The sequence below is a fragment of the Passer montanus genome, unplaced genomic scaffold (assembly GCF_014805655.1).
Source record: "Passer montanus isolate IOZ18808 unplaced genomic scaffold, ASM1480565v1 scaffold41, whole genome shotgun sequence".
Taxonomy (NCBI): domain Eukaryota; kingdom Metazoa; phylum Chordata; class Aves; order Passeriformes; family Passeridae; genus Passer; species Passer montanus.
Window position 1 is genome coordinate 298,004 of NW_024368930.1, and position 15,562 is coordinate 313,565.

Below are 15,562 nucleotides of genomic sequence, written 5' to 3' on the forward strand. Positions count from 1 at the left end.
AATCCAAAATGCAGAGGTTTTAAGTTGGTTGCAACTCGTACAAAGTGAGTGCACAGCTCAAAGGCACAGATGAGCAGGGCAAGGTGGAATCAAAACCAGGCTGAGAGCTGCAATTCAGCACTACTCACCCCATTCCCAGAAGGCTAACTGTGTTCATAACGGTGCAGCTTCTCCCAAATATCTTCATTCCAGCATAAGAACACTGCCAGGCTTTTGTCAAACTACAAATACTAATTTTTTTTTTACTTTTTTTTTTTTTAAATTAAGGAAAAAGGTTTCAAGAGGAAGGTTTTAAAATGTTAATAATGTGAACTCCTAAGAGGCATAATAATGGAGACCCTTCTTGGATATACTACCTTAAAAAGTAAACTTAGCAATACTAAATATTAGAAATAAAGTAATAATTGACATCTTCCCCAGGCTAAACCAAAATATCTCTTTAACTTTTTTTTATCTCAATGTGTTTGTTTTTTTTTTTTTTATTTTCTGACTGATCGTTATTCTGGTTTTTAAGTTTTCTATTCAGGATTGTTGGTAGTCTAACATACCCAATTATCATCTCAAGGCTTCGTGGATATCGCATTACACGGAATGAAAAAAACAGCTCTTAGGTCAAGATGCAGTTGCAGCAGACTGCAGGTCTGCAGTGTAAAGAAAATATCTTAAATGCTTTCAGCCCTAGGTGTGGAAATTGTCTTTACTAAGTGTCAATACTTTATTTCCCCATGTCTCCTAATGAGGTGGTCATGGGTCAAGGTGTGCGGTTATCATGGCTCTCGTGATACCCTGCAGTAGCACCTTCTGCATCCTTGTCAGTGACTAACGAGGATTAGAGCTCCAAGTCTGAAACACGATTGTTCAAAAGAGGAAAGAATGTGTGGGAAAGGCCTTGTGTCCCTGAGTGTCGGGGGTCCGAGGGAAAAGCACCGAGGGAGGGATTGGCCAGGGTGACTCTGGGCTCTGTGCAGGTCTCAGCTGCGCCGAGGAGCGCCCTGGGCTGCGGGAGAGCACTGCAGAGCAGGTCTGGGACACGGACAGGGAAGCAGAATCTCTAGAAGGTCGCATTAGACTCTAAATTCACTGGTTTTCTTTCAAGTTCTTTACATTTAATCTTTCATTTTCTTCTGAAAGTCACTGCAGCATTTTCATTTATTTACTCATTTTGTGTCCAGTTTTTCTCTTTTTTAAAATCATCAAATGGCTTTGTTTTTTTTTCTGTTTGGGGCAGAAGGCAGGTGGCAAGACTTTTTTTTTAAAATATCCTAATTAAATAACAATACGCCCTGTTAGGAAAAATCACCATCACCAAAGCTACGCCCCCACCCTGTGGCTGAGTGAGAAAGTTGTTCGTTTCAAAGTTGTTAATTTGCTATCTATGTCTCCTGTGTTTTCCTCAAAAATCCTATAAAAATTTAATTTCCGTAGCAAGTGCTGAGACAGGAGCCTATCACAGTTAAGTAGGATGTTTACCGGAGCGATGCCTCCACCGCTGGAGGGCAAGTGCCTTTTTGTCACCACAGTGTGCAAGCTACATTGCTTCAAAATATTCCTCTAGTTTTAGTGGCAGTACGGCAAGACAACTTTAAGAGAAGCTTAAAGCTGGGCATGAGCTTTGCCTGGAACTGCACAGCAGCCAGTAAATTCTGCAGTAAGGCAGGCCAGCAGAGAGGGATTGCCCCTATGAGCACAGGTAGCCTGATTCCAGATTGGGTACACCATGTCTATGGGGCATCCTCAATTTACCATTTCCGTTCAGCATTTACTAGTCCACAGCCCTTTTACCTAAAGAGTGCCCAAATTTCCCTAAAAAAATGCCCAAAGACTCATGGGAAATCGGTAAGTTGGTTGAAATGTGGTTCCCAAAACAATTTTGGCACTTAAGTCTGCGTGTGACATACCTGGATTAAGGTAGTTGAAGAATTTTCTGAGCTAGGGGTTGTATCTGGAGCAGTTTTACTAGCCAACAATAGGCACATTTCCCATCAAATTCTCCTTTGACGCACAAGGTGTTTGCCTCTTCCAGAATCCTTTAGCAGTTTTTTCCACATTTAATGATTACTATATGAATTTGGGTTTTTTGCTTTAGACCTGGTAATTTTCTTGGTTGCATCTTAACTTCATAACTGCAAACAATACAGCTCAGTCACTGTCTATGCTTTACTCACCATTTAAAGATTTTGCAGACCTTCAGTTTATTTCCTCTCAGTGCTCTCCACACCAAGTTAAAATGCTCTGACCTGTTACACTGTCCTCATATGAAGCCATTTTGCATGGCTAACCATCTTTCTTTCACTTCCCTGTACTTGTAGCTCTACTATATGCTTTAACAGACAGCAGTGAAAGGTTTGTATGAGATATTAAAGAAGTCTGTGTGCCAGGGACCTGTTCAGGATACAGTGATAGTCTGTGCTGCTTCCACAGAGTGTGGAAATGCTGCTGCTGAGCAGAGAATAAACCCTGACTCCAGCACCTGTTTATTGAATGGCAGCAGCTAATTTAAATCCCAACATTGCATCTGTAGATATACAGAGTAATTCTAGTAACTTCAGTCAAAATAATGTAGTTAATAGAGATTTCCATGTGCGTGGTTAAAATCAGGTTCTGGCCTGTGTGCAGCAGAAATATACAGGGACAGCTTTCACCTGTCCCTATATAACTCATTGCAGATAACAGATAATTTGCTAAAGCCACTGCTGATTTATTCTAGCTAGGAACTAATCCCTTTGACTTGTACAAATTATTAATCTTCAAGCAAGATATATGGAGGTAGTTTGCAGTGAGCTTTGCAGAAATAATTTCTTAGCTTCTGACTCTTCAGGCACCTAGACTGCCAGTGGAGTATTTGCATTTCTCTTTTTAACATCAGCCTAAAAATAGGTTGAAGATAAAGATGCTCAGGTAACTTGACAGCAGAGTGACTTGAAATAAATAGAGACTTAGAGGGAACATGGTGAACAAATAAAAAGAATGGCTAGGAAGGGTGGATGGAATTCTTTGTGATTAGAAGATAATATAATACACACATTCAGTTAAACTCTGAAAGCACTTAATTAGACACATGGTGTGTGGTAGAAGGACATAAGTATTAAGTCCATTTGAAAACAGGGAATCTGAGATGCATGCGTCTGAAGTGGCTGCCCAAGGATACTGTGAATATGTGCAAAATAAGCCCACTCAAAGGGGCCCCCACAATGTCCCACGAGTTTCCAGTCAGCAACTCAGATTTTACCTGTGGGGTTGTCAGGCCACCTGTGAGTGCCATGGGGCAGCAGTGACCGAGGCTTGTGCTTCTCCTTGGTGTCCCCACTTACTCAAGAACCCTAATATCCTAGAGAAAATGGAAGGTTAACACCACTTCATGCCATAAAGGATTCTGGATTTGAGAAGAAAGAGGGAGATACTATAAACTGTATCATGGGTCCAGCAAACAAGCTTTTGTAAAACGTTACGTTAGTGTCTGGCTTGGTAGAGGGACAGCACCACACCATGAGAATGGAGAGTTGAAGCCTTCCCATGAGCTATGGGGAGATGGACAAAACTTTTTGAAAATATTCCTGGTATTGAACTCACTAATTAATTGGAAATGCAGCTTATTTCCTTTTCATAGGTTTCAGATTTGTGTCAAATCCTAAACACATATATTGGAGAAGAAGCATGTGTTAGTTCATACATTCTGTATTCAAGTCAAAACATTCAATTTTGGAAGACACTCTGGAGAAGGCTGTATTTGCCATTACTCACTCCTCTGATACTTCTTTTCTTTCCCCTGTCTGATTCACTTCTTTAATCATATTTCCCCTCTTTTGCTCTTCCTCAATCATACCCACCTACTTGAAACTAATCACATACTAAAAAGTCCATAATTAGGTTTTCATTATGTTCTTTCCTGACATAATTTTTGATTATGTAATTAAGGGTTCTCACTGAGCTCTTGAACAGAGAAGATTTTTGGTTTAACTAATCAAATGGTCCTTCTCAATTCAAGGTAGTTTTAAGCAGTTTTGTTTTTTAGTCAGGTGCAGAAAGTGTTTTTATTACTTCTGACATAATGCTATATGATCTGAGCTTTACCCTCTAAAGCATAGAGAAGCATGGAGAAGCATAGCCTTGACAACAGGCTCAGGTATATTTATCTAAAGAAAAGAAAATGCATCAAACTTCAATATGCTTGAAGTAGGATGATTTTTAAAATTTTTTCAAATTGTTTTTTTCTTTTGTAGATTGGAAGTTTGTCAGATTTTTATTAAATAGTCAATTAAACAGGGGTTGTTCCAAGTGATTTTTCCCCATATGAGGCCGTTTACGAGTTTGCAACTCCCTACACTTTTTCTGACAAATTAACATTCTTACAAAATGTATTCTTTTGGGAGAGTACTAAAAAAGGCTGCTGGAAGATCTGCAGATTGTATGCAAATAAGTATTTGCCCTGCACTAATACAATCAAGCAAAGGTTCACTCTGTATTTTGTTCTCTGTAAGTATATGAAGTAAAAATAACATGAACAATAGTGCTTGTTTTTGTTTTGTTATAAATTGCTTCTTCCTGACTGCATTTGCATTATTTCCTCTGCCAGTACATTGAACAGGAAAAGCCACGTACCTCTGTGTCAGCACAACCGATGTATAGAAATTGTAATGAGGAGGTGGAGGCTGGAATTCTGTGGCCAGTTCAATCTCCTGGTGTTTTCACAACTAGAGCTGGAAAGAATCTTCTGCATGGAACAGAGAGCTGAAGATCATAGAAAAAAAATGTTTTATGGCACATAAATACACCTGGAATACATGGCATCTATCCACCTGCTCTTCTTTTCTCCAGTTCTATTCTTTGCTTTTTCCAACACACCGCAGTGGTGTTGAAGATACAGAGCATGATTTCAGGGCAAGGGATTGGCACTAGCTCAGTAGTCTGTTGCCAGCTGAAGAAGTTTTGGTGAATTGTTCTCAGCTTAAGATCAGACCATGCCTGAGGGGCTGACTGGGCTGGGGCCCACTCCATGTGCTGTGTGAGGAAGAGGAGCAAACACCACAGAACGCGCTGCTGCATCTCCTGCGTCTTTGACACTTGGTGTTCCAAATGCAGCTGTGCAGAAATGTCATTTCTGGGATTTAGTGTCTGCACCTGCAATTTTGGTCAGGTTTTTTTAATACTGGAGTATATGAGTAAATTAACATGCATTTCTGAGATGATATGTGAATTCTTCTCCACTAAATACTAAGAGTGATGGAGGTCTGCATTTGATAAACTAAAGATCTTTGCTAAGGATGGGCTGAGCCAGTTTCATATCACATCAGCACAAAATAGAGAGCTTGGTCATAATACATAATTTATAGGCTCCCTGTGCATCTTGTATCCTGTATAAAACTCCCTCCATGGTTATTGTAGAGCACACATTTTGTATCTATAAGGCTGAATTCATGTAACTTGGAAACATTTATTCATCTGTGTAGCTTGGACTGTGTTTTTATTGTTGAACTTAACTGAAGTGTGAGCTACCCTTTTTTCTCTTTCGACATTGTTGCATGTTTTCACCACTTCCTTTGTGACACTGCGGTGAACAGGATCAGGAACTGGTCAGCTGATCCAGCTCAAATTAACTGGTAGGCAAACAAACAAAAGATCCTTTTTTGAGTCAGATTTGCTCCCTGACAAGCTCAGTGTGCAACCCCCAAGAGTTACTGCAGGCATGAGAGGAGGTTTTCAGTCCTGTGGTAAGGGCAGGAATGGGAGAAGGATGGGATTGCCTCCCTTGGCAGTAACTCATCTACAGATCAGTTTAAAGCCGTTTGTGAAACTACAGCCTTGCACAAGTGCCTGCATCAACACGGGATGCAGTCCTAGGAATTACAACCACTTGTATAAGGTCAGTGCATGGGCTGTGAGCTCACAGTGTAGGGGGAGAAAGGCGTTCTAACAGAATACTAATCAACTATAGCAGTCCCTCTAGGGAAGGAGAATCAGACTTTTTTGTACTATTGATACTTTCAAAACAGGCCTCTTTTTCCCTGGTTGATCTTTGTGCAGAAACATTAAAAGTGTAGCAATAAAAATGCCATTAAACTGATAGTGTCACTCATTGAATCAGAGAACACTTTCATTTGAATTACCGTGTAAATGCTGTACAAGTCTTAACATGAAGCCATTAGAAACAGAGTGAGGAGGAGGCTCATGTGCTTTGCCATGGAAGATGGAACTGTAGGCTCAATGCTATGCTGAGGTTGCTTTTCAGGGAAAAAAAGGAAAGATAATTTGATAGAGAATGCTTTGTTTAAACAAAAACTACTTACCAAAGTCATAGGTATCTGTCTCTGGCCTGCACAATGTTTGGCTTTTATTGCTCATAGGGACATCCTAGTGTGAGGTGAGTATAAAGTGTACAGGGTTAAGCAGAATGTTCTTTCCTGTTCTCAGGATGCTTTGAACTGGATTGCACAGACAGTTTTACAGCTTTACATCCATTGCTGACCTTCGTGATGTTTTATTACATCAATAGTCCCAAGTGCTCAAATGGACCACCACAATTAAGACTTTTCTGGGAGTCTTGGAGGCTTCTGACAGCAGCCCTGAGCTCTGTCAGTCCCTGGGGAAGGTGGCAAAATGTCTTTTATGCTTGCTTTCTCCCAAGCACAAAGAGAGAGAACAGCTCTTTAGAAGTGTGCAGACAAAGCCTTCTCTTGCACTAGGTCTGTGTTGTCATCGCTCCAGCACCAAAGTCCCCACAGGGTGCCGTGTTTCCTGTGCTTCTCTAGAGGGGTAGAAGGCAGTGGTTTGTGTGTGAAATGTGGGCTGTGGCTGGATTTCTGTCTGGTATGCACCAGGGCAGCAAAGCACGCTTGTGTGAGTGCTCACACAAACACGCCAGCTGCAGTCACTGACAATGCCGCTTGCTAAAGGGTGGAAAGGGGTGGGTTTGTAAGTCTGAGCCTCCGCATTTCATTGGGATGATGATATGGAAATTGTTTTTCCATTCCACAGGCTGAAGAAATTACAGAACCATTTCTGTTTCAAATTGAACATGCTGCCTTAGAACACCAGATCAGGACAGTTAACAGGTTCTTTCCTCTGTGCCAGTTCAATATATTGCCGCCCAGTTTTTGCACCTTTGCACTTTGTAACTTTCCTTAAAATGGTGGCCGGGACTCAAGTGATGAAGTACAGAGACAAGGGAAAACTAGAGCAACAAAACAGTGGTTTTGGAAAGAATGCCAAAATATATAATATAAAGATGAGACCGAGATTTTCAAGAAGATTGTGGAAAAAGTTTCCATTGACAGTAGCATAGAAAAATATTTTTGCACTTTATAAACTGAACCACTCTGGCGAGAAAGAGAAAGGATCAGTTCCACGGCCCCAGTTTCTACACACACATTTCAGTTTTTTCAATATCTTTCTTCTGATCCAGTAACATTTAGTGTCGTAAAGCATTGGGGAAATACTGCAAGGACGAAGAAAGTGAAGCTTAAATAAGAGTGACTGGATAGCTCACTGGACCTGTTGAGTTATGCATTTTAGTTCTAGTCCAATAGGAAGAAGATACAATAAGCCAAACCAAAACAAATCTCCTTTTGTCTCAATGAAGATTCCTCTGAAGAATACCTAACTGCAACTCAAGAAAAAATGAGTTCAGTAATGAGCAGAAAGAGGAAGCCTTTCCTGCTGAGAGGAAAGGAAACAAGCCTTCTTAAATCTGAATCAAGAAGCCAAGGACCTGGCTTTGGGAAAGACATGAAGAGTTCTGTGCATACATGTATAAGGTCTGCACTGTATGGTAAAGCTAGGGACATTTCTTGATGACACTCTGAGTTTCTTACAAGAAATGATGAGAAATAAAGATCAGATTAAAGGTCAGAGAGAAGGTCACTTATAATTTTAATTCCTCATAGAGCTACTCATATCTTCTGACTGAAGTTATCAACTATAATTGAAAACCAGGACCTTCACTAGCTTAGTATTATGTTCCTTTGTTTTTACTGAGTACAAGGTTTGTGTCAACAAAATGTGCCTCATTATACACTTACCTTGGTGAAAAGCAGAGTGTTGTGCAAAGCAGGCTGTTCTGTGCACAGATACAACATGGAACAGCCGGTTCTGTGCCATTCAGACACACACAGCTCTAACTAGCACTTGCTTGTGTGGCAAGTAAAGTCTCATTATCACCTCTCAGACAGGAAATTTGCAAGTGGGTGATTATCCAGCCCCGGGTCTTCCACCTCTCCAGCACCTCAGGGTGTGGGAGCTATTCAACTGCATTTGCATCTTTCCAAACAATTACACTTCTCACTCTGCAGGAAAAAGCAGGAGTTGGCAAAAATATCCCAACAGCTCCTTCACTCTGGCTGCTATCCTTTAAAAACAAATGCCCTTTTTGTTGTTTTCAAAACATGTTGTTTCTAATGTTTTTCTGTATTTAGGTAATTGCAGACTTTTGTGGCTTAGGTATGGTTCTAAACACCGTAAAAGGAAAATAGTTAGAAATTTTCAAGCCTGAATATGTTAAGCTCTTAAAGTGACTGTGTTTAGGGCTGCTGCTCATCAAAAAAACCACACTGCTATCAGTGAGAGCAGTGGTTGTTCAGTAATATGGGCCATGAAGGCAATAATATTTGAATATATGAACACTTTGATTTAAAGTCTGATCTTCAGATTCTATTGCATCTCTGCTTGTCTGAACACTGTTATATTCCTAACACATCCTCTTATGGTTACATATTATTTGTTATCATAACAAGGAATAGAGGCTGCAGTTCAGCATCAAAGGGTCTGTGTCTGCTTCTGTCCGGCACATGTGATTTATTGCGATACCATCATGTGAGTCTGGTACCACAGCTGATCTCAGGATTCGTTCCTTCTGCCAGGACAAGTGAAAAAAAAATCTCTAACTTGGTTTTGATTGAAAGGTCAAAACAAAATTTATTTAACAAAATTATTCTGTGGGATATGCAGGGCTGCTTTCTTTGGACAGGCTGCCGATCCTTTGAAATGTGAAAGAAATGAAAACTGCAGATTTGGAGTATAGCCAAAGTACGTATTTCAGATTTTTTTATAAGAAAGTTCAAGTTCTCAAATGTGAGAGAGAGAACTGCAAATCTGATCTGTCCTGATGGCTTTATAAGGAAAGAACAATTTAATTTATATTTACTTAAAATTGTATAAATCTCAGTTATTCAAAATACTGCTATTGTCCTTTGTAACTTACTTCAAGGTAAAATATTGGGCCAAAAGGTAAATCCCAGCAGTGAGCAGAAGTGCTGCAGTCAGGTTTGAGAGCTGGGCAGTGTCTGGCAGCAGTGCAGGGCTGGCTGCAGTGCAGGGCTGGCAGCCGTGCAGGGCTGGCTGCGGTGCAGGGCTGGCAGTGGTACAGAGCTGCCAGTGGTGCAGGGCTGGCAGTGGTGCAGGGCTGGCAGTGGTGCAGGGCTGGCTGCAGTGCAGGGCTGGCAGTGGTGCAGGGCTGGCTGAGCTGCAGGGCTGGCAGTGGTACAGAGCCGGCAGTGGTGCAGGGCTGGCTGCAGTGCAGGGCTGGCAGTGGTGCAGGGCTGGCTGAGCTGCAGGGCTGGCAGTGGTACAGAGCCGGCAGTGGTACAGAGCTGGCAGCGGTGCAGGGCTGGCAGCAGTGCAGGGCTGGCTGAGCTGCAGGGCTGGCAGTGGTACAGAGCCGGCAGTGGTGCAGGGTTGGCAGTGGTGCAGGGCTGGCAGTTGTGCAGGGCTGGCAGTGGTGCAGGGCTGGCTGAGCTGCAGGGTTGGCTGCAGCAGCTCCTGCCCAGCCTGGCCCAGCTTGGTGGACAAACAGCTCCAGTGCATCTCCTGCCAAGTGATTTTTCTTTTCATCTCATGACATTGCACAGTGCTGTTTAGATACATTGTCTGTCCTTTTTCCACATTACAGAGATTCTCTGGGCTGGAGTGCAAGTTCTGTGTGAGGCTCCTGGCAGTGAGACAGTCAGAAGACACAGAAGGTCTAAGACTGGGATTTGAAGAAAGTAGGAATGAAAGGGATAGCATTGTCTATACAATCATGGTGAAATGCCTCGCCAATATCACATAAATACTTGTATAATTACTCACTTAGTAGTTACCACAATTATATTGCTAGTGGTGGTAGAATGCTTTACTATGTGGATTTATTGATTTTAGGGCATGCAGTGTTGAGCTGGAAAAAATGAGAGAGTTGAGACAGTGAATCAAATGAGGACCCCCCTGGGAAATCCACTGATACGTACATTACTGGACAGTGGGAAAAGTGGCTGGAAGCCAGGCAGACCAAATAGAATCAGTCCCGAAGGAAATTATTAAAAATGGGCAGAAGAAGAGAAAAGAAGTTCTATGTTAATGCTGGATTGGGAACTAAGCTACTATACGGACCAGTGCTGGTTTTCCAAGAATTTTCCTGTCCATTCTGCACCTATTTTTAGACTGTGGTTTCCTTCCTAAAACAAGCTAACAAGCTGTGTAGCAATACACCAGTGGGAAAGTGCTGTGAGGTTAGTCCTGTCAGTCAGCACAGAGCACCTGGCCTCTGGGCAGGAGTCCAGAGAAGCTTCTTGCCAAGGAAGTAGCTTGTACAAACTGTGAACTCTGTCCACCTGTTAGGCATTGTTTGCTCATGATTTATGTCTCGCACTGCAGACGTATTTGCCACAACGAGCTATTTACAGCAGTTTAATAGTAATTCTGGTAATTGGCACTGAACCCACTGGCAAGCACGTGCATGCAGATAAATGTACTTCCCCTTGGTCTGCCTTCTCTCCCACTGGAAAGGCTTGCTTTCTTTGTTTGCCTGCAGCCAGCAGCTACGCTCTGCAGCATGGTGCTGTGCTCAGCAGCAACAGTGCACTGGGCTATGTTGCTTTTGAATTAGCCAAATTACTAGCATTCTTCACCTCAGAAATCAGCTACCATAATTTTGAAATACTTTGAGGAAAATAATATTTGAAAATAGTTGTAAGAATGATGTCAATCCCATAGTTCTTTCACTGCACTCAGTTACACAGTGATGTCAGTGTAAGGAGAGCACAGTGTGCAGAGCAGGCTAATTAGACTTTAGAACTGTCTCTGGTGGTTGAGACGTTATGTGGGCTGCGAGACTGAGGCATTCTGCCATGTGCTGGGAAGCCCAGGTGCATTTGGTGTCCAGGTGAAAGAAGCCCTTGGCTCTAAGCACCCTTCAGCCAGGGGAGCGTGCCATCCACCCGCTCTGTGCTCCTCACTGCCACTGGCAACCAGGGAAACTCGCTCGCTGGCTGCAGCTGGGGCCTGCCACTGACTCCTGGCTCTCTGGAACCCAAACCATAACCTCAGTGTAGCCCTACACCTATGAATTCAGACACTACTCTATGGTTTCAAAAACAGGGGTTTTGCCTGATAGGAAAAAAAATTTAAATCTCCGTTAAACCATCTGTTCAATCTATTTTCTAAAAATATCCATTTACTTCTCTCCTGAGAACTAATCCTGTCCCACGATAAAAACCCTAAAATCAGAACTGATAATTTGGCTGACAATAAGTGAAGAGCTCTGCTGCTTAATTAGTTCTGCAATGCTGCTGACAGTAATTACAGCCTCCTTTTGTGTCAATAACTAAGTCAGCAACTCTCAAAAAAGATTCAGGGCCTCATTTGTCTTTTAGTTATGTCATTTCTGCATCACTGTAATTTCAGTGGTAACAGTAGAATTACCCTTAATGTGCAGTAGTGTAAGTGAAAGGAGCATCCAGACGTGTGCATTGGGGGCTGCGTTTGCAGTCACATTTCTGACTGGGAGCACATTTAGAAATTATGTGTCTAAAAATACAAGCACTGGTCAATTTTCCCTGGGAAATAATACTAAACTGATGCTTTGCACAGGTGTTCGCAGCCTTTGTTAGTGGTTTTGGGGACAAAAATTGCAGTTCTTGACAAATCAACACTGGAGGTTCATTAGTGACATTTTAAAGAGTTAGAGTCCTGCTGTTTGCAAAAAAGGAAGCAAAACGGCAGTCTAGAGAATTGAATGCTCCTGCGTTGTCGTTGGATGCGGCCATGTGAACGGGAAGGAGAGCTTTGTGCGGCCCAGGGCGTGTGGGCAGCGAGCCGGGCCCTCAGCCGGCCGCGCGGCCAGGGCCTCACCGGCACAGGGAGAAGGGTATTCACGGAGGCTGAATTTCTGTAACTGAAAATTTAACTTTTACCGAGTCTTCGTTAATGTACGACTTTGCCTGTTTTAGACATGCTCTTTCTCCATGCCTCGTTACAGGACTGCGTGAGAGTTAACAGGGTTAATGCGAATGGCGATACTTAGGTTAGAAGCGTTATAAAAGCGAGCATTCCACCAACGCGACGCCCCGGGCAGTAATTTACAGCTTTCCTCCGGCAGCGACCGCCGCGGCCCTCAGGCGCAGGCTCCGCCCTCGGGCGCAGGCCCCGCCCTCGAAAGCAGGCCCCGCCCTCGAAAGCAGGCCCCGCCCTCGGGCGCAGGCTCCGCCCTCGGGCGCAGGCTCCGCCCTCGAAAGCAGGCTCCGCCCTCGGGCGCAGGCTCCGCCCTCAGCCCCAGGCTCCGCCCTCAGTCCCAGGCTCCGCCCTCAGTCCCAGGCTCCGCCCTCAGTCCCAGGCCCCGCCCTCAGGCTCCGCCCCTGCACAGCCCTCGCCCCGCCTTCTGCTCTGCCCCCGGCACCGCCCCCTGGCGACGCCTCTCGCGCGACCTCTGACTCCGCCCTCGTCTCCGCCCCTCGCCCCACCCCTCACTGCGTCCTCGGCCCCGCCCCTCGCTCCGCCTCCGTCACGCGCGGCCCCGCGGGCGGGGCCAGGGCCGGGCCGAGTCACGTGACGGTGCCAAGATGGCGGCGCCGTGGCGGCGGCGCGGGCGCTGAGGGAGGCGCGGCCCTTCCGGGAGGTGCCGCGGGCCCCGCGCCCGCCCGGCTCCCGCTCCCGGCCGCGCCATGGAGCCCCCGCCTCACGAGCAGGACGCCCGCACTAAGAGCATGTTCGTGTCGCGGGCCCTGGAGAAGATCCTGGCGGAGAAGGAGGCGAAGCGGCCCCCGCACGGGCAGCTGCGGACAGCCTGCCAGGTGGCGCTGGGTGAGTCGGCCCGGCCCGGCCCGGCCCGGCCCGCACAGGCACGCGGGGCGCGGCGGTGGCAGGGCCCAGCCCCCCGGCACACGTCCCCTCCACCTGGCGTCCCGGCAGGGTGCGGGAGAGGTCTCCCTCCAGTACAGGCCGTGCAAATACGAGGGGAAATCCCACACGTACTGTTTTGTTAACTTCTGGTCTCGGTGTGGAACAGGAGGGACTTGGTCTTGCCACTTCGGTTTTGAGAAAATTAGTCACAGCTTTTGGACTAGGAAACAAGAGTATTTAAGGCCCTCTTAGGGACTATGGGAGTCCCAGAGCTTCTCGGGATGTTAAATCTGACCTCTGATCTCCAGGTCGTGGACTGGCTGAGGACTGTTAGCATTGTGGCCAGGCACACGTAATATCTGTGATGTTTTCAGAGCTGAATGCGCTTTTTGCAAAGTTGGTGGACTGAAATCTGCAAGTACAAGCTGATGTTAAGGTGTCTGTGGTGGAAGTTCTGACAGCACACGGTGTGTCACAGAGAGGGAGAAGACAAACTGGGTAGAACAGCAGAGCTCTGCAGCTGCAGTTCTCCGTGGCCCTTTCTTAATTTGCAAAAGTGACATTTCTCTTTCCTTTTTGGTTGCTTCCCATCAATATTTTCCTTTGAATGGGGAACAATTACTGTATCCAAGACAGAAGAAAAGACAGCTTGGGTCTGTAAGGAGGCTGGGCAGGTGCAAGTTGTGCCCCAGGCAGAGTGAGCTCAAAGAAGTGCTGTCATTTCTGTCTTCCTCCCAGCAGCCTTTACTGCCAGGAGATCTGTAGGAGCTGCCTGTAGTGTAAACACCTATGCCCCAGCAGGCAGAGACTGCTTTTCCTAATGAGTTCTTTTCCTGATCTCTTCCCCAGCTGCCCTGCATGCACTGAGCCCATTTACAGGGCTGAGAACCTGTTTTGCTGCTATATAAATATATTTAGAGGTTGAGAAATGGAACTTCCTTGTAAGATGCCTGGTGAAGGTCTGTGTTTGCTCAGGCCTTGCAGGTGAAGATTTTGGGAGGAGTGTTGTGCAACAGCCCTGGCAGCTGCCAGCGTTGTGGCTGTGTTCTGAGTGCAGTGTGTGGGAGGGGAGCTAATGCTTGTCATGGAGCACAAAGTAAACCTGCTTCGAAGAGGAGCCCGGGGGCTTTCCTGGGCTAAAGCAGAGGTCAGCAGAAAGAGATAACCTCCTGCTGACCAGCTGTTAGGGGCCTGGATGGCTGTATGGGAGGATCTCTGTTGCATTTGGTGAATATTACTTGATCATTTTAGGTTGCCAACAGGAAAGCCAACAGGGGTTTCTTTTATTTACGTGTGATTTTTTCCCCCAAAACTTTATTCTATTTTAGGTTTTTTTTTTCCTTGGGTGAAAAAATCAGTTTTGTTTCCATATACTTAATTTTAATTAAGCATATACTTTGTATTAGCTAAAACTATGACAGTTCCAAAAGTTTCAACTTAATTTTCAAGCTCTGTGCAATAGTAAATATGTGAGGAAATGTGGGGAGAATATTACTGGCAATCTGAAGAATTCAAGCCAAACTTTGTAATCTACAGAAACTGTCAGGGATGAAAGAAGTTTCAGTGTTGTAAATCAAAAGTCCAGTTAACACCGAATAAAAATAATTCTGTTTTAAAGAGATGTAGTTACTTTATGAAAGTGGTCATTGTGTCAGCTGTTGTCTGCTGAACTTTTCTCCAAGTAATACTTCAAATAATCCCTTTCTACTTCCTAAGTCCCTTCTGCTGTGCAGTCTTCTCTGTGCAGCAGTGTTTTTATTGGAGCCTTGTGACGTTGTGCCAGCCATAAACTGGGCAGCACAGGCATGGAGCATGTGTAGCTGAGCCTGCTCCTGGGACAAGGGAAGTCTGATGAATTTTTTTTTCCAAACAGGGAGAAACTGGTGTATTCTACAGCTGCCTAATAGAAGTGAACCAGTTTTTATGGCTTCTGCTATGGTGTTACTGCAGCAGTGTTTCTGTTACTTACCTATGCTTTACATTTGTTGTTTGGTGAGAGAGAAAGATGTTTCTAACTGTGGGAATGATGCTCTTGTTTTCTTACCTGAGTTCTGTATTGGTTTGTACATGTAACTCCTTAATTTAAGAATTTAAGTAAACTACTACTGAGTGCTGCTGTCTCTCTTGTGTAGGAAATATAGGTATTCTTTAATTCTAATATTAATCTGCTTTAACTTTTCTAAATTTAAATTCTTCTTACCCTTTTTTCCATGTAGTTCAGTCATTTCACTGGCCTAATACTGACCAGTTTTGGACTACAAGATACACATGACCTTGTAGAAATCAGAAGTAACATAGGTGCAAGTAGGACAGAAACACACATGTGGAGGAAAAGGAAAAAAACTGCTTCACAGTGGTGGTTTTTTGGGGTTTTTTTGCCTCTTTCCACGCCCTCCTTTGAAATACACAGCGTTAGTGTTAAGTAAGCAGAGTTTGAATAGATTCCTTCATTCAGTTTCTTGCTTCATCAGTAGGTGTA

The 15,562-nt window shown here is 44.4% G+C and overlaps 1 protein-coding gene across 3 annotated transcripts in view; it reads left to right on the forward strand.

Annotated features, from left to right (window-relative positions):
• The first annotated feature begins 12,778 nt into the window (after positions 1 to 12,778).
• The window catches only part of ARFGEF2 (ADP ribosylation factor guanine nucleotide exchange factor 2), a 34,140-nt gene continuing 31,356 nt past the window's right edge, over positions 12,779 to 15,562 (forward strand). For all 3 annotated transcript variants that reach the window (XM_039719178.1, XM_039719177.1, XM_039719180.1), the window contains exon 1: positions 12,779 to 13,044. In XM_039719178.1, the coding sequence (XP_039575112.1) occupies positions 12,906 to 13,044 (139 nt within the window). In that variant the 5' untranslated portion in view covers positions 12,779 to 12,905. The remainder of the gene's footprint in view (positions 13,045 to 15,562) is intronic.